The sequence below is a fragment of the Lissotriton helveticus genome, chromosome 1_1 (assembly GCF_964261635.1).
Source record: "Lissotriton helveticus chromosome 1_1, aLisHel1.1, whole genome shotgun sequence".
NCBI lineage: Eukaryota > Metazoa > Chordata > Amphibia > Caudata > Salamandridae > Lissotriton > Lissotriton helveticus.
In genome coordinates, this window is record NC_136057.1 from 574,007,828 (window position 1) to 574,027,682 (window position 19,855).

The 19,855-nt window shown below is 43.4% G+C and overlaps 1 protein-coding gene across 3 annotated transcripts in view; it reads left to right on the forward strand.

The window, feature by feature from the left end:
- Nucleotides 1–9,067: 9,067 nt before the first annotated feature.
- PYROXD1 (pyridine nucleotide-disulphide oxidoreductase domain 1) overlaps nt 9,068–19,855 on the forward strand; it is a 328,561-nt gene continuing 317,773 nt past the window's right edge. For 2 of the 3 annotated variants that reach the window (XM_078674062.1, XM_078674063.1), the window contains exon 1: nt 9,107–9,260. In XM_078674062.1, the coding sequence (XP_078530188.1) occupies nt 9,186–9,260 (75 nt within the window). In that variant the 5' untranslated portion in view covers nt 9,107–9,185. Of the gene's footprint in view, nt 9,261–19,855 lie in introns of all 3 variants that reach the window. The other variant, XM_078674061.1, reaches the window with a different exon arrangement.

Here is a 19,855-nt window from a genome sequence, read left to right on the forward strand (position 1 = left end):
CACTCATTAATTCTAATAAGGATAAACCAGAGTAAATCAATGGGAGAGATAGCCTTATTGCAGTGAAAATTGACTTTAGAAGTTTTTCACTATCAGGACACGTAAAACTTAAAAATGTATGTCCTAACTATTTAAATATCATCCGTCCTGCTCTATGATCGATTAGAACCTATCTTAGGGGAGACATATAAATATTAAAAAGGAAGGTTTAGTCCTGGGAAAAGGTTTAGTTTGCCAGCTTGAAATGGTAGTTTAAAACTGTACTCCAGGTTGCTGGGGCAGGCATGTTTTATAGTGCTCTTTTAGTGAGTGTCACAATGGTTGCTGATGATGACTAGTAGCATTTCATTTACAAGCCCTGGGTACATGTAATGCCACGCCGCCGGAATATGTTTGTCATACTCAAAATCGAGAAAAGAGGAAAGGTGGTGGCCTAGCTATCATTTACCACAAATCAATTAGAGGGTCTTTCCAACCTGGACCCATAGGTCTAGAGGAGACTCTTCTCTTTAATCTTACCTTATCCGACCATCAAACCCTTAGAGGCTGTCTAGTTTACAGGCCCCCAGGGACTAAAGCCCCATTCTTAGGAGCTCTGAGTAAGCTACTCGAAGTAGCAGCCTGTGCCCAAGCGTTTACATTGCTGGGGGAGTTTAATTTCCACCTAGAATGCGATCCAGACACTCGCGATCTGATCGACCTACTGCAGGGGATGGATCTGAAGCAATGGGTCTGTGATCCGACTCACAAGGCAGGACATACCCTGGACGGGATTTTTTCAATCATCCCAGCCTTAACATAGCAACAGTGCAGCCTGTCCCTTGGTCTGATCACTCAGCTGTTCATTTTTATGTTACTCTAGCCCTCCCCGCAAAATCATCCAGAGCCAGAAACATACCAAGACAGGTTAGGAAATGGAACAACATAAATGGTGAAATGCTGGAGGGTGTATTAAAAACTTCCTCGCTGCCCCTCTCAGGAAATGTGGAGGAGGCAGCCTCAGCCTACACTAACTGGCTGGAATCAGCATGCCTTCAACTGGCTCCCCCTAATACTATCTACTCCACACGCCCAAATCCCTCCGCCCCTTGGTTCTCCGAACAGATCAGGGACCATAAAACTCTGTGTAAAAAATTGGAAAGAACCTGGCGGACAAACTATAGTGAGACAGACAAAAAAATCCTCAATATTGAGCAAAGAGCCTACAAAGAGAGGATACAAGAGGCTAAACGGGCCTTTCTCACGAGACGGATTAAAGAAGCCAGCAATGCCCCGAAGGAATTATTCCGGACGGTGTCATCCCTGGCAGTCCCCAAGACCATAGAGATACCCCCCAGCCATCTACTATGCAAGAATCTTGCCACTTTTTTTCGGGAAAAGGTGGAAAACATCTTTTCTCCCCTAGACAGTCAAGTAAGGTCACCTCCCTCTAATGTTGGTCTAGACTTAGTCAGCAATTCGGAAAAACTCCTGCAATTCACACAAATCTCTGAGAAGGAGGTAGTAAGCCGACTACTGAAGATAAAATTGGGCTCTCCGCATGACCCCTGTCCTGCTGCAATCGCCAAACTAGCCTCAGCCACCATTGCAGCCGGACTTACTCCCCTCCTCAACCTCATGTTGGATATTGGGGAATTCCCTGCAAAATGGAAACGAGCATCCATCCTGCCCCTCCTAAAAAAATCCAACCTGGACACAGCCGAGATTAACAACTACCGGCCTATTGCCAGATTACCCCTTCCAGCCAAAATTATGGAAGGCATCCTAAACGCGCAGCTAAGTGCCTTTTTGAGGACAGGAGAACATCTAGATCCATCCCAACATGGCTTTCTTGCAGAACACAGCACGGAATCCGCCCTGATCAAGTCCGTGGAAGACATTAGAAGAGTAATGGACGCAGGAGGCAGAGCCGCCCTTATTTTGTTGGATCTTTCCGCGGCCTTCGACACGGTCCATCACAAGCTGTTGATGGACCGGTTGAGGGCCTGCGGAATTCAAGGAAAGGCATTGAAGATCGTACAGGCCTTCCTCTCCAATAGAACTCAGACAGTAGCATTGGGTGACTTTGAATCGCGTCCTTTTGTGTTTCCGTGTGGAGTCCCCCAGGGGTCCTCACTAAGCCCGATCCTTTTTAATGTTTACGTCTCCACCCTAGCGCCGGTCATTCGATCCTTTGGTTTTAACCTCACAGCATACGCAGACGACACACAGATAGTGGTGTCACTGCTGCTGGGCGAAATAGACAGCACAGCAGATAGGTTAAGAGGCTGCATGCGAGAGGTGGGCAACTGGATGGCACAAAACTGTCTCAAGCTTAACTCTACAAAGACAGAAGTGTTACTCTTCGGTTCCAAGGACAACTTCTGGTCCCCTAGATGGTGGCCAGAAGAAATGGGACCACTCCCCTCCCCAGTGGCGAAGGTCAAAAATTTAGGTATATTGGTGGATGATTTATTATATTTCAAACCACAGGTTAATGCACTATCCTCATCTTCGCACTACATCCTTAAAACAATTAGGAAAGTGCTGCCTTTTCTGGAGATGGAGCACAGGAAAACTGTCGTCACTGGACTGGTTCTTTCACGTCTGGACTATTGTAACAGCCTTATGCTGAACGCCCAACAGGGCCTACTAAACAAGCTCCAGATCCTGCAGAACGCAGCCGCCCGCCTGATCACCGACGCCCCTAAGTTTGCCTCGGTAGCTCAGGATCTGGTGAAACTCCACTGGCTGCCAGTCTGAAAAAGAATAATCTTCAAAGCACTCTGCGTGGTCTTCAAGGCTCTACACGACCTTGGCCCTCGGTGCATGAAGTCACTCTTCTACTGGCATAAGCCAGCAAGAAATGTAAGATCCGGAGAGCAGGCGCTGGTATCAGTTCCTAGAGTCAAGAAAGCGCGATGGGGAGGCAGGAGCTTTTCCCTAAGCGCGGCAGCTGCTTGGAACAGATTACCGCTCAATCTCAGACAATCGTCGGACCTACTATCTTTCAGAAGAGCGCTTAAGACCTGGCTCTTTACTCACTAAAGCTCCCTGCCCACACACTGGCTCAATCACGTTAGCGCCAGGACACCTCCGGGTAACAGTGCGCTCTATAAATGTGAAAAATAAATAAATAAATAAAATACATGTAGTACCATCTGCTCGAGACTTATAAGTAAATTAAATGTACCAATTAGGTGTAGGCCAATTTTACCATGTATAAGGGAGCGAGCCCAAGCACTATACTACTGGGGAAACGACCTTTACCACTACTCTTTAACAACGAGGGGCCTGAACCACGATCCCTCAACCACTACTGCATTTACAACTATCTAGTCTAAACAACGACCTGTCTAAACAACGACCTGCATGAAGAGATTAGTTGTTTCTTTTGTTATAGTAAGTTAAGCCAGTCTGATTGTGTAAAAATAATCAATTACTAATTAATGTATATGGTTTTTGGGTGGCAAGGATCATTTTAGGATGTTGGGTGGGTGTGGGATTTTGGGATTGCAAGGGTATTTTTAGCGTTTAGAGTGGGTATGGGTTTTGGGGTGGAAAGGGAATTTTTAATGTTTCGGGTGGGTGTGGGTGTTTGGGTGGCAAGGGTAATTTTGAAGTTTTGGATGGGTGTTTGGGTGGCAACGGTAATTTTACAGTAGATAAGGGTGTTTGGGCGGATAATGTATTTTTAGGGTTAAGGGTGGACATGGGTTTTTGGGTGGCAAGGGTAATTTTAGGGTTGATGTGGGTTTTTTGGTGGCAAGGGTAATTTTAGGGTAGGTATTGATTTTTGGGATTGCAAAGGTATTTACAGGCTTTAGGGTGGGCGTGGGATTTTGGGTGGAAAGGGAATTTTTAGGGTTTAGGGTGGGTTTAGGTTTTTGGGTGGAAAGCAAATCTTTAAGGTATGGGGTGGTTGTAGGTTTTTGGGTAGAAAGGAAATTTATAACATTAAAAGTGAGTATAGGGGTGTGTGTATGTATATATACATACATACATATATATATATATATATATGGGTGTGTGAACAAGAGTACGCCAGTACTCGAAACGTTGCATTTTGGAAGGCACTCGGAATAAATAACATCTTGCCTGGATAACGTGGGGTCTGTCTCTTCTTTCGCCGCTGCATGTGGAGGTTTGAAGATTTTGCAAATATATATATATATATGTGCGTGTGTGTATGTATAGTGTTAATTCTGATCAATAATAAATTTACAACCCATATGTCTTTAGCATGAATGCCTTTACCACGAAATGTAAGATTTTTACAGGTACATACAGATCCATCACACATACACACTATATATATACACACACACACACACACACACACACACATACATATGGGTTTATACTTACCTGGAAAATAGATACATTAATGGGGTAAAGGCAAACCTGGTAAAGGCATAGTAGTTGTAAAAAACTAGTAGTTATTAAAACTTTAGTGGTTTAGACTAAGTAGTGGTTGAGAAGTTGTTGTTTAGACTGTAGTTGTTCATGTGGTAGTTGTTCCATCATACAACCAATGCAAAATGCTTGGGGAATACCATGCCAAGCATGTCAGGTCTAACACATGACAACTCCTGTTTCATGCTGACGAGTCATTAGTAATAAACATAATCTTCACCAGCTTTTCTGAAGGTAAACAACATAAACAACCACATGTTGTAATTTTTTTACAAATTTACCTGAAATCCTTACTAGTATTGTCAATTCATCCAGCTACATGCAATGGCAACTTAAAAGGACAAAGTACTTAAAATGATTACAATCTAAGCAAAAATAGAATAGTGGCACTCCAAACACTTTGTTTTCTACATTAAGGGCTGTTACTGTTAATACATATCTTAATGTAAACTTACACATTCAAGGTTAAAATGTTGTGTAGTTTTTACTACAGAGGCCAGTGGAACATTATTGGGATGTTCTTAGTAATGGCTTTGCAGGGTGCTTGACTACTGACTTTCCTACATATTTGCCACTGATGCTCAGTTGGGTGATTATAAGTCAAGCACAAATTACTGCCTCAAACATAGTAATGCAGGGAATTTGGAGAACCTATTCAAAAATGGACATAAAATATGTAAGAAATATGTTTTTTAAATGGTCCAGAAGTAATTAAAGTTTTAATCAATCCAAAAGTCAGTCTCTGCCTAAAAGAGTCTCAAAGGAGAACCTCTGCAAAGATATGCATTTTTTTGGTTACTTGGGTTCCATATAGTGCCATTAGTCAGCAGCAACCATGTTGCAGTGACTAGACAGTTTTATAGAATAATTAACTAAATGTGTTTCTCACCAGAGAACATGACACCATTCTGGTTCTAGCATAATGCAGCTATTGTTCCATTAGTTGCTATTTGTTCATGATTTTGTCCTGCATTTAATTTTGTTCTAATCTCTGCCAATTTTCTCAGACAAGCAACCTTAGTTTCAGGAAGGTAAAATATTGTATACAGGATTGCACACTATGCTTAGTCCAGGGACCAAGAAGGTAAATCAGCATCATCTTCTGAGTAAAGACACAATGGCCTATGGTGCCTAGGTTGAAGCAGTAGTTCAATGGCAACGTTTATTCCGGCCTACTGCCTGACGCAATGGTGCCAGGGTCATCTCAAACTCACGCAGCCGTCTGCTGCTCTCCACCAGTAGGCCTTCTCTCCATCCAGAATTTTGAGTCTGGCCGGGTAGAGCATCATGTATTTCACGCCCTGGTCTCAAAGTGCCTTTTTCACCCCATCAAAGGAGCTCCGCTGTCGTTGAACCTGAAGCGTGAAGTCAGGGAAGAAATGGATGGTGGCGTTATCGCGATAAATGTCTCCATGAGTGCACACCGCCTGCAGTATGGCGTCTCTGTCTCTGAAATTGAGGATGCAGGCGATGATCGTGCGGGGAGGAGCCCCAGGTTTGGGCTTACCTCCCAGGGCCCTGTGTGCCTGCTCAACAGAGAAAAAATTTGACAGATGTTTAGGTTTCTTGGCGGTTTAGGATCAGGTCTTCTACAAACTAGTCCGTCGATGGCCCCTCCAGTCCTTCTGGCACGCCAACTATGCGAATATTATTTAGCCAAGCCCAGCCTTCATGGTTCTCTAGGCGAGCATGGATATCGGCCTGGTTCTTTGTGAGAGCGGCAACCTATTCCTCCAGCCTCTTCATCCTCGACTGAAGGCCCCCAATTCCAGTTTCCACAGCAGAGACCTTTTCTGACATTTTCTGGAAGTCCGTCCACAGGAGATTCACCTCTTCTGTCACGGAGTCCAGTTAAGGCTCCAGGGTACCAAGCAAATCTCTAATAGCCCTCATGATATCTTTCAGAGAGGGATCCAGGCTGCTGTCCTGAGGGTCATTGTGCTGGCCCCCTACCTTCGCGCCTTCCTCCCGCTTCACAGTGAAGGTGTATTTATCGATTTGATTAGTTTGCCCCAGTGGCCTGTTGCGACCCATGGTGGACCGAGAACAAGGATAGAGCTGAGCAACGGCACTCCGGGGAGCCTCGCCGGGACCTGCACTCACGACGGATGTCCCCTTCCAACACCGTCTCAGAGCATCCAACTTATCACCAGGATCGGGTGGACTTGTCACTCACCACAGGCCGCAGTAACACCGACCGCTCTCAACTTTGGGGATGTCCATTGAGCAGACCAGAGCCAAGTGTCCGTTGCTTCACCTGCACCCTGCAAGCCCATGTTTCCTCATAAATGTTTTTAGTTGTGTTATCGGGCGACAGGCACTCTGCAAGTTTTCCTGGTGGGTGGTTTCCGACTCACCTGGCAGGGCAGCAGGGAGGGGGGAGTTCAAGTTTTGGGGGGATTGGGCGTAAGGGGTCCGAGGGAGTTGGGGGGATAGGGCTTTTGCTCAAGGCCATCATATTCATCACGCACTGAGACTGTTTTGGGGGTCACTTCTGGGACAGTAATTCCTCCGAGAGGGTGGACGGGTTGTCGATATGATGGGTGACTCAGCTATGGTAATGGTATGGACCTGGAATGTTAATGGGCTTGGCAATAAAATCAAGCGTACATTGGTGCTGCAACATGTAAAGAGGCACTCCCCGGATGTGTTCCTTCTTCAAGAATCGCATCTGAAGTGGAATAGATGTAAAGCCCTTGATTGGTTCGGCTACAAAATGGTCGTACACTCCGGGTTCACATCTGGGTCACGTGGCGTGGGTATCTTAGTACGTAATACTTTACCTTTTGTTATTTCGGGCACCTGGGTAGATGAGGCGGGCTGTTTCGCTGCAGTGGCGGGTAGATGGGAGGGACGCACATTGCAAAAGATTTACTTTACCAGGTCAAAATGGCACTTTAAAACTGCACTCCAGGCTGCAGGGACAGGCTTATTTTAACAGTGGCTATTTTAGTGGGTAGCACAATGAGTGCTGCTGCCCACCAGTACTGGTTAGCAGTGGTAAAGTTCAGATTGTCCTAATGCCAACTAAGAAAAATTCAGCAAAGCAGGAGGGGTGCAGGCAAAATGTTTGGTGGAAGGCCACAACAAGGATATCAGTTCTGACAGTGCCCAAATTAATTTAACGGTACTGCTTCAACCTACACAATCTCGGTCTCTTCTTTTCTGGCTATCAGGGCAAAGGTGTGCACAGGCAGTTTTTTAAAGGAGGCCTCAAAACGGGTCTCTATCGGGCTCTGTTTTGTGCCCTGGCACAGGCGGTCCATTTTTTTCCAGACTACAGTGACAGCAGGCACATCAATGTGCTCCCTTCTCACTAGTGGAGAAGTTACGGCATGACGTCATGCCAGGTGAGCGTTGTAGGAGAAGGGAAATCGTTTAAAGAGGGTCATTTTCATTCTGGATTTCCCTTCTCTTTTTGAAACTCAGGAACAGCAACATCGTCATGGTGTCACCAGGGCTTTAACTGGAAGCGTTTTCAATATTATATACAAGACATAGCTGCTGCTTATTTATCTTATGCAACTAACAACCATTGACAAAGCCAATAGTCCTGACTTGTGGTATGATGTTACTTGTTGCATCATATATGTGGATGAAATGACAGAAACAGCAAAATACTCAGCACAGATTTTTAGCTTATGTGTTTTAAGCCACCCTCTTACTTACATTGGCCACGCCCCTTTGAAAGACCATCCCCCCCCTGTTTTTTCATCCCAAACTTAAAGCCCTGGGAGGACTTATTCACGAATGAATCACGTTGTTCAATTGAGGACGTACCACTATTTTTGAGAACGGTTGTTTTTTCCTTTACATGACGTTCAATAATATGTCATAAATTCCAGTTAATTTAAGTATTAAACTGGCTAGAACAATGGATTTCAAATTGACCTTTATTGGCTTTGGCATTGCTTGTCATTTGGCCTCACACATACACATTCAAACCATTTAATAGTGAACGAGGGTACCAGATCTTCTTCATGAAAAGTCCTTTATAAAGGTCTTGCAATCTCAGATGTAAATAATTCATGCCTGTATGTTATAATTTACAATCGATTATAAATAAACTCAACCAAGAATATAATGAGTATTGCTCTTCTTTTATAAGATTTACGGTTCATATCTCACCCTGCTTTGCAATGGCAGAATAAAGCCATGTGTATGTTTCCTAGTCAATGCAGTTGGGAGTGAGGCAAAGGCAGTGGGAGGCGGTGTGAAAGTGTACAGTGTATGTTGTATGTGTAAGCACATGTGCTGCAACAGTAAAATATGAGGTATGTGAACGAAGCCATTGCCGTTTTTCCTGCTGCCGTTATAAAACACAGACAGAACATAACAAAGAAACACCAATGTCCAACCAGATATCAATTATCACAAAAAATATTTGAACAAAATTAGAGATACTCTCTTTGTGGGGTTCGATTACAACAGAGCCGTCAGAGAGCCCATACGGCAGAGCACCGAAGACTACCGAAGAGCGGAGGATACCAGATTTTATACAATCCCGTTCCCATTCCCCTCATTGCAAAGTGAAAGCACACCGCTAGCAACCGGGCCATGCAACTCTAGCCTTTTATGGAATAGCTCTGTGTACCACTACTAGTTCTCAAGAATCTTTTTCCCTCTTCCCGTTTAAAGAGGGCGGAGCTTACATAGACCTCTGCGCGACGTCAGAGCTTTGAACCAGAGAGCCAATCCTACGTGAAGACGGTGGAGTCCGGAAAGGCAGAGATTAGATCAGAACGCATACTCGTTTCTCTAGTTTCTATTTACATCCGTCTACCCCCAACATGGCCGCATTGTGCAATGCTGGGAGATTTCTGGTAGTAGGAGGGGGCATCGCTGGTGTTACCTGTGCAGAGCAGGTAAGTTCTCTGGGACTTCACTGCAGAATCTGCAAGTTAAAGGCATAGTTAGGAACTGCACAACCGATTTATGATGATTATGGGTATTCTCTGGTGTATCGTCCTTTGAAATTTATTTACGCCGGGTGTTAACAGGACCTTTTGATTATACTAAAATTCTATTTAAAATATACTTACTGAAAGGGACTTTCAGCCAGCTCTCGTCATCCTTTGGTCTGTTTTTGTGTCATTCACATTTTGCTCCTTAACACTACAGCATACAAGAGTGTAAGGCTCTGAGTCCACCCAATGGCTAACTTCGCTTTGCGTTCCTGCATTATTTTCTTTTACAATGAAATAGTTGCCAACTGTCCTGTTTTTGCAGGGACAGTCCTGGCAAGTTGGAGACTGTCCCGGATAATATTGTTGCAGAAACGGTTACTCTTTATTACACACATGTACGCAAACGAGAACTTTCTATGTGCAGCAGCACTGTGCAGCAAAGTGTCTCGGGAATTTTTTTTCAAATGTTGCCAATTATACAATGACACATCCACACACAAACTAGTTCAGTGCCAGTGTTTTTGATGTAATACTTTTGTGTTTCTTTTGTATTTAGATCTTGATATTATAGCAGGATGCTTTCTACCAGCTCCTCGTTTTGATTTTGGCACATTCCAGCTCTATAAGTTCCTGCTACGGACTAATGATGTTGTTAAATTCCTTTTAGAGTGGCCTTTGTTTACCTCATTGCTGCTATTTCACAGTATACCAATTGTGTCCATTTGAAACTGTTTTCCATGAAGTTATCTTCTTTTTACTATGCTCGCAATGAAGTGCATTTTTAACTGCACTCCTGTATGTCATGCTGGTACGTATTTTTATTGAGGACTACAGTTATGCTTGTAAATCAGTATAACCTGTATGTGCTGCCTGCGTGGCCCTCTAGTTTGCTTTCAGTGCTCTTCTATGTCGTGCTGTTGGAAAGTGCGTTATTGGTAGGGGCAAATGTAGATCTTCCACTGGCAATAAGGTCACTAACACATGGTAGGACTCAGCATAGGTCTTAGAAAATTATACCTATGCTCAACCCTTGGCAACGTGGCTGCGAGCAGACAGGCTTTACTTCAAAGACAGGTATTTAAAGCATTTAAAAACATAATTTCAATAATTAAGACACAACACATAATAAAAATCCAACACCAATTTATAAATAAATAGGAAATATTTTTATCTTTAAAATGACACCAAAACGACAAAAATCCAATGTAGGGAACTGGAGATATGAATTTTCAAATATTTAATAAAATATAGCACTTAGAAGATTATAACACTATATTGCGATACCTGCTCGCGATATACCGGGGCAAACTCAAAGTTTCAGGCCAGACTCGATGGAGCCCTGAGCGGCTACAGCCCCCGGCAGATCCCGGTCTCCGTTTCTACGTTCACACGTAGAAACTTTTCTGGAGCTTTTCTTCCAGAGGCCCCTCGAAGCTCCCCGCCAGTCTGGATTCGGTGAGGGTTCGTCGGCTTGATTTGTGACTAGTTCCCGCTCAAATTTTCTGGAGCGGACTCAGAAAATATTTCAAGATTGCTTCAGCCGGACAATCCAGGAATCCAGGCTGACACGCGATGGAAGGCAGGCAGCTTGGCTCTCACGGTTGCTCCCGGTCACCTTTTCTATGAACGGACTTAGAAACTTTTCTGCAGCTTTTTCTCGCTGGGTCTCTCGATGCTCCTCATGTAGCCGGATCAGGTGAGGGTTCGCCGGCTTCAGATGTTCTCTAGTTCGGGTCAATCTCTGGAAGTTTGAGCTATGGAGCTTTTAGCGGGACAAACCTGGTTGGCTTCGCCGGCTCATGGTTGAAGGCAGGCAGGCCTGGCTGGGCAGATTGAGTCAGTCCCTCTATGGAGCTTTTTTTCAAAGTTGGTCAAACGTTTTCCAAACGTCTTGAACTTCTTCCTGAAGTTCCTCAAGTGGTCCCTAAGTGTCTCAAACTCACTGCAGGGGTCTGGAGCCCCAAGATGGTCCTTGAAAGTTGAGGATGTCAGTTCCCACAATCCACTGGTACAAAACCCTTACAAATTCACTGATGGGTCTCCAAGGTGTAGATTTAGTTAGTGATGTTCCATTTGAGCTCTTTTAACTTGTAGCTTTCAGGGAGTCCACTCTTAAGTTCTTTTCCAGCAAGATAATCCACAGAACTGTACTCTAAGATGGTGCAGTCTTCAGAGGTCAGGCCTTAGAATGCTATGCACAGCAACATATTCTCAGCAGTGCACTTCTTGCTTCATTAAGTTTCAAGCAGCAGATCTGAAGGGGTCTGCCCCTTTCAGATACTTATTTCAAGTTCTCTGGGTCATGCAGGAGGTCACTTCTGACCAATGCAAGCAGGGTAACTCCTCAAAGTGATGGTCACATCCTGTAGAGTGTGGCATTATTTTGTCCCAGAGTGCATCAAATCTTCCAAATCCATAATGACTGAGTTTCCAGCAAGGAGGTAAGAGCTGGCTAAACACCCCCCCAGGATGGCTTATTTCCATAGACTTTCCCCCTACCATCTGCACATACCTTCCCTAATCCTGGGCCTGGTGGTGGTCAAAAGTGTGCAGTGGAAACTGGCACTATGGCCATCCCTCTGCCTTTGAAGACCATGGTTTACGACCCCTCCTCCTGCCCTGGAATTCGTATTGAACATCACACTACCCTGCCAGCAGAGCTGGTTAACCCCAAGGGCTCTTTATCACCTCTTCAAGGCAGCCTGGCTAATCCACTTAACTCTGACCAATCAGAGCAGACCACTGGAAGGCAGAATTCGGATCCACAAACAAGAAAGTCTAATAACTTCGTGTCTGTACATTTTAGGAGAAATTCAACAATACAATATTGTTGGATTTTTCACTACCATTCTAGGAATTGTTTGAACGGTAGCTCTATATCCTTTCTATCAGGAGTTATTATTTAATAACTTCCTGGATTGTTAACCTATGTGGCCTGGGATGTGCAATGGGGAAAATGACTTGGGCCAGTTTCCTAGCACCAAGGCTTATAAAAACATTTTTTATAAGTATTTCCCCTGAAGACAGGTGGCTGTAAATGCAGTGGCCAGCGTTGCTTCTGGTGAAAATATCTTACATAGTCGTAGTTGAGCTTGTAGTGGAGTCTGAGTAGGAGCGAGCATCTGCAAATGTTAGAATGGATATTTGGGTCGTCCATGCTGGACTGCAGTGCAACTGTGCTAGGTCCCCCTGCTGTGTTCGCTTACATTTTTATTTTGGAAAAATGTGACACCATTGGTCTTTTTATCACTGAGCTTGCAGTTTTTGTATGCAAGCATGGCCCTCTCAGGGTTACATGGGTGAGGGAAGAGTTCCTTTCATTTTTTCATTATGTAAAACAACAACTAACCCTGAATGGGAAAATCAAATTTACTAGGTGTATTGGTATTTACCTGCTCAACAGGGTCATTATATATCCAAGTCAAGGATAATCTGACAATAAACAATATGCTTTCTATAGATTTATTTATTTTCTTTTAAACAGTATACACGCAAAAAACTTTTAGTAGTAATAGTTTCCATTTACCATATGCATACACAGACCAGACCACTTCTTCATCATTTTGATTTTATCAGATAAAGCCTAATGAGTGAAATGAGAAGTAGTGATGTAGCCAAGTAACTAATTTGCAGACTTAAGCTCCAGGAGTGGTCTGATTCTTGCCTTCATCATACAACAAAATTGTGTGATCCTGGGAAAATCATTCTATCCTGTGTTGCCTCTGATACATTAGCTCATTGGTGTATCCTAAGGATGCTCACCCTTTGTTTGTACTGAGCATCAATATTATTTGAGTGAGCAATCTTGAGGCCGAGTAGCAGACATGAACATAAAAAGAGTGTGCGCAATACTTTGGATACATTTAAACACATTACTGAATTGGTTGGCAGCTGCCTGTTTTGTCTCATATTATTTACAGTTTTCAAAGAGTAACAAGAAGATTGAGAAAATAGTGATGGGGGCTTGCTTACATAGGTGTGCATATTTGTCATATTTAATTTGTATTTTGGCGTGTAACATTGAACCACAGATTTAAAATTCATGCATACTTGGGGGATGTTTTCATTTGCGTATGCATTTCACCCTTGAACATTTCAATTGGAGACATAATTTAATTAAAGTTTTTGTTTCTTAGATTTTCAAAATATTTCTTATGATTTTGGTGAAAATACTCCTACTCATTTGTTTTCCGTATAGAATGAAGAATTATACAATTGAGTTATCATGAATTTTAGAACATTCACTGAATGTTGGCAAAGGGAAGATGAGATAAATAAAATTCTAAAATTATAGCACATTTCTAAACTAAGAAATAATGCTAAATGCTCTAGTCGAATTAACTTCCTTATCAAGGGAGCTAATGTCACGTTTTGCACTAAGTGTGCACACAAATTCCAAGGGAATCTCTGTTTCATTCCATCTCTCACTGTACCCACCTGTGACATCATATACTAAAACACAAGAGCCAGTGGTAGAAGCAGGGAAATGTAAATGAGATAAGAGAGAACACAGAGACCAGGTGTTAGACCTGTCAGCCTTAGGTATGGCCTTCCCACAAACCTTTTGCCTCTCCTCCTCCATTTTGCTGCTCTTATTTTTGTTGCCCTTATGGCTCTTTGCACTTTACCACTGATAACCAGTGCTAAAGTACTTTTTCTCCCGCCCCTAAAACCTGGTTAAATTGGTCTATACCCAATTGGCATATTTAAATTGCTTGTAAGTCCCCTGAAGAATGGTATACCATATACCCAGGACCTATAAATTAAATGCTACCAGTGGGCCTGCAACACTTATTGGGAAAAAGCACCTTAAAACATGTCCTATGTCCAGCCTGAGTGCAGTTTTAAGCTGCCATGTTGGCTTGACAAAACCCACTTTCCAAGCCTTAAACTCCCCTTTTATTACATACAAGTCACCGTAAGGTAGGCCCTGGGTAGCCGATAGGGCAGAGTGTTGTGTAATCAAAATATTAGACATGCACATTTAAGTTATACATGTCGGGTAGTGAAAATTTTCAGCACTCCGTCCATCATCCTGTTGCGTTTGCTATGGGCGGCCTAAGTAGCCAAGGGTATGTCCAGACTTGGGTCCTTGCTCGCTGTGCCACTGGATTCAAGCTAACCTGGCTGACGAGGGTGATACCCTGGAACCAGTCCCAAGATGCTGGTTTCTGGCCCAGCAAGGACCTGGCCTGGCAGCTCGGGCTGAACTGTACCCATGAGGAGCCGGGTCAAGACTGATTTGCATATGGGTCCAAACTGGGGTGGCATAGTGAGCAAATGAACAATGGATTAAACATAGATCTCTTGACTGGGGGTGAGTGGTTGAAAAGTTTCAGCACTCCATCCATGAAAAAAGACATTGCTTTGTAATTGACACGTTTTGGTTGCATTATACACTGTGTGATTTGAGTTAGTAATTACGTCTTGTAAAAATGTAATGTGTTTTTTGTTTATGTATAAATGTAGTTCACAATGTTTGTTTAACACGTAATCACTGTGGAGTTGGAGTGTCTTTTTGACAGGCATGTGATACAAATGAAAAGAGTTGGGTATATAAAAAAAAAGTTCAAAAAGATGAGCAATTAAATGCTTTTGAATTTTCGAATAAGCGAATTTTCACAGACTGGTAAATTCATTCCAGCATCTTCAAAACATGGTTGGGTTCTTCTTTTTGCTTTCTAATTGTTACGGCCCTACCAAACCGATTGTGGGTCAACCGCTTCGTGGTTTTCAACTTTTAGAAAGTTTGCCTTTTTCTGCTCTTAACCCTTATGTGCCTGCAGCCTGGCAGGGTCCACCTGACTGGGTGTAACTGACAGTTAGACTTTATGAATTCCTCCCAGACAGTCATACAATAGAGGGATTAGGTGTGCTTGAATGGGCCATCTACTGGTCGGATGGGAGTCAGAGCTGAGCACAGTCCCACTTTCAACTGAATAGGCTTGTGCTCTGCCTTCACACAAAGGGCTTAAAAACTACCCATTGTCACTACAGTCTGCTTGGAGCTACGACATGGGAGGCAGAAAATTATTTGCACTTCAAAGCCACTGTCTAGGAATGTTTCCCAGGATCCAGATGGAGGGCATCCGTGTGTACAAATAGGACCTCAAACACCAACTCTTAAGTACACTTCTGGACATGTGGATACTCTGCCAGGATGAAGGACTGCTGTGCTGCTGGGAGAACTGCCACTCTGCTGAACTGCTGCTCTAAATGACGAATGCCCTGGTTGGATTTCTGGCTTGTTGCACTTCTATTCTGCTGCATGGGTACAAAAAAATTGATCTTAATCAGCCCCAGGACATCCAGAGTGACTAACAAGGGCTAGTTTGCAAGGACTCAAAAGGCTTTCTCCATCCTGAACCTGCACCTGGACCCAGCTTGTGTGAGTCCTGACTCTCCAAGTGGCGTCACTCCAGTCCTGTACCCTTGCAAGTGGCAACAAAAGTGCCCAGATAGCCAAAATCCCAAACTGAGGGCTTAGACATATTTTGGCTCAAAAGTGCTCTGAGACCCAGGAAGAGAACGGGACAAACCTGCTCGCCTACCCACCCGAGGTGCATCATCGTAGGATTTACTTCATAGCTTCTCTAACTACGTTCTTTTACGCAGCAGCAACTCCTTTTCAGTGGTCCTTTGCCAAAGGGGGATTCAACCTATCAAAACTATCTTTGGCTGCAGCCTTCTGCCACTTCCCGATGCGATTTTTGAAGTCCAAGCACAAAAATCTTCACCACAGCCTCGCTCAAGGCTGTCCAAAGACCAAGCTCCCTCCTCGGACACCTCCTGCAGTCTTGTCACACTGAACTTTACCTTCTTAAGACAATGGTTTTCAGAATTTCTTCATTGTCCAAAGTAAGCACTGACCGGGCACAATACACTTTGTGTATTCGAGCTGTCACATGGCTAGGTTAGGCCAGGGAAGAAATACTGCCATTTTACATGCACACATTTCCTAAGTTGCCTTCTTTTCTCCACAATGATTTGTAACATACATTTGCTTGCGTGACAGTGCAGGATTCATTTCTCTGAAACCACATTGTTTCAAAGAAACCACGACTCTGTAAGTACAGTATCATCTCTTCTTGAACATTAGTACAAGCCTGAACACACATTGTGCAAATGTTGTTGTTTGTTATTCGTACATGAGGTGTCATTTTCTATCACAAAGACGATAAAAATATGTATGCCCGGCTGAAGCGTCAACACAGAAGCACGGTCGACGTTATTATTAATACACATGCTTTTCCGTGCTCAAATTAGAGCAGACCCTGCTGTCATTGAGAGGTCATCATTGTGTTGGGGTATCAGTCCAACTGAGTCCTGTTTACCGTGTGCGAGGAGGGTTGTCCAACTTGTGACCAAGACGGGGACCTACATACCATGCCTTCAGATAATGGGAGGTTAGATCATCTAGTAGCTGATTCTTGGCAGAAGACCCACCCTAGTTAACTAGGTTAGTGAGTGCATAGTCGGAGTACACTATACCCACTACTTATATGCAAGCCTACATACACCGTTTTATCATGATGGTGTAATTTTGTATCCTCTTCACTGTTCTTCTATTGGAAATCACTTTTATCTGCTTCTGTCTACTAATCTTTACAGCACATATATTTGATACAAGAATCACAATGGTTCTTTAAATATTGAATAACGCCCCTGTGTGTATTTCTTGTGTGCCTTTCTGAGTGAGCACGAGTAACTGAGCGAAAAAGTTCTAGATCTGTTACCACAATTCTTTGGGGAGTCAGGGTTTCATGTTTTGAGGTTGTCCGGCCATTTGTTTCCATACTTGGTTTTTGGGTACTTATGGGGGCACTGTGAGCTAGCAGGTCTATATGTCAACATGTCCTGATGGGGTGCATACATCAGTCTGGCATCATCCCAATATTTATGTTGTCCAACAAACTAACAGTTCCTACTGAAAACTTGGAAGCCGTACAAAAGAACGGCACTCCACCGTGGTCGATCATATTTTTCGACTCTGACCTAGTCTCTCACGACTAGGTGTCTGTGGTTGCTAGTTTGATCTTTTAGCCGCTAGTTTTCATAAAAACTTTAACAATTCATAACTCTTGTTCTACTGAGTGTGTTTTTGTTGTCAAGTAATTTATTAAAATGTACTCTCTAGTTTTCTAACTTGGTTTGGGATTTTTCGTGTGTTGGGTCTACTGGTCTGTTTGAAAGCTGCAAAAAGACTTTACACATCGTCTTTAAGTTAAGCTTGGCAGCTTTTTGTTCCAAACTACCCAGTGTTAAGCATTGGTTAATTTAGTGACTTTTTGTGGTTTACCCTGCAAGGGATTGTGGCTGTTGCTTGACCAGGGCTCACACCCAAATCAACCAATAACCCAATTTCTAACAGCAGGGCTCTAGTCAAAATAGTTTACAGATTGTAGTGGTACTCTACAAAATCAGCAGAAACGCATTTAATAACTTGTCATTGGTATACTGAACACTTCTGTCAATGTGAAATTATATACCCTAGCAATATCTCTGTATCACTAGCGCTCTCTGCTTTGGCAGGGCACTGGGGATCCTTGATAGCTAAACATATGGAAACATGAATATTTCTCTGTACGACCCATAAGCCTTTCCTTTGCTTTTCTGAAATGGTCTCAGCATAGGTAATCTCCGGGTACTGCTTCCTTTCATATAAACCCAACGTGACATTAACCAGCACTTCCAGGCCCACATTCTGACAGTGCTCCCACCACTATCAATGCCTCTATCTGGCTTTGGGGCGCCAGGCATATTAGGCTATTTTAGATAGATGTCTAGCAGCTTTCATTGAGCATAAGGATAGAAAGGACGTTCCCACATATTACATCAGAACCAAACCACCAAATATTGATATTTCCCTCTTACAACTGTTGTGTTCAAAATTCTCTGTGGGTCCTGCTATTCATCTAAATTGGCATATGACACGAAGCAAGACTTATTTCTGCAGAAAAAGGATTTCACAGGGATACCCAAAAAACTGGATGTATTTTCATAGACTGCGGTAATTTTAAACTCACAATAACTTTATTCATAGTTTTCCTACTAAATTGGTACCCAAAATGTAAGCTTTAATTTGGCAGTTCCTTTCAAATGCAAGTTCTTTGTAAGAACTTTATTTAGCCATTTATTTCTCTGGGTTTTAGTGAGGCAGATATGGGATTAAACACCCACATCTAGCACCAGGGGTTAGAAAGAGTGTTGGGCCCAGTCTGGGGAGGAGATATAGCCCGCTGCTTGGATGGGCCACCCAACCCTAATTTTTCAGTCATTTTTTCCCTGGTGTCATGTGGACTTTAGGGATAGATTTGGATAAACAGCCCCTATCTTCCCTCCATGGAGAAGACGAAAGACTCTTATGCCTGGGCAAGGGATAGGGAAAACAAAGGCCCATGCCCAAGGGCATGCTTCCCCAAACAGTAAATAAAGATATGCCATATCTTTATTTACCTCCACAGGGGGACAGATTTTGGTAAACATCCCAATCCACTTTCCTGAGGGGAAAGAGAGAGACTTGGGGTCGGGGGGGAGCCCCCACCCCAAACAGTAAAATATTTCCTGGTGGCCAAGTGACCTCCCTGCCACTCCCAGACGTGGAGGCTGAATGGGGGGGGGGATGAGGGGCAGAATGGCAGTAAACACCCCTATATTCCCTTGGAGGATCACAAAGGAAGAGCATGATCAGGGGTGCCACTCCCCATAAGGAAATGAACCTGGTGTCTAGTTGGATGGATATGGATCACTGCTTCGGGTACAATGCAACCCTTAATCATGGATCCACTAAGGCGAGACCGCACTGGAAAGAGTTATGCCACCTGGCCTTGATCAAAAGTGAAAACATGCCACACCTTTAGAGCAGTCTGCTTTCACTTTGTCTTGCTGTGACATCATCACGCTTGTGCACTGGCGTTACAGCTAAACAAACAAGCATTGGCATAGCCAATAGGTCTCGCCTTTGGGACCTTAAAAGTGTTTAGCCATGCAACAGATGATGTTGTTGCACCAAGGATATTGTGCTGCATAACAAAATACTTATAAGGTCCCATAGGCTAGACCTATTGGCTATGCCAATGCTTGTTTTAATAAGCCGGAATCCAGTGACGCTTAACCCCATGCCCATGGTGGCACTGGGCTCACAGCCAACCATCACATCACAAGCGGCATAAAGCGTATGTTTTGATAATACCTCATTGTGCAACAAACTTGTGACACAACATGTTTCTGCTTGAGGTTAAGGAAATTAACTGTTGTCCAACAACATGGATTTGTTTGTTTTAATTTAAAAAAATGACTGTTTAGTGAGTATCAAGTGGATAGCAGTAGGTGTTCTCGGTCTTGAAAGTAGGTACTATTGTCTTGTGTAGTTCAGCAGAACATGGAGTTTCTTAATTGTTTACCCATGTCAGTGATTACACGTATGTGACAAGTTGTTCAGTGATGAAAATGTCATTCACTTCTCAAAAAATGAAATGCAGCAAAATCACAGTATACTTTCCCTGCGAAGCACTCACGAAAGAAGTTCATCTTTTGGAACACCATCCATTTAA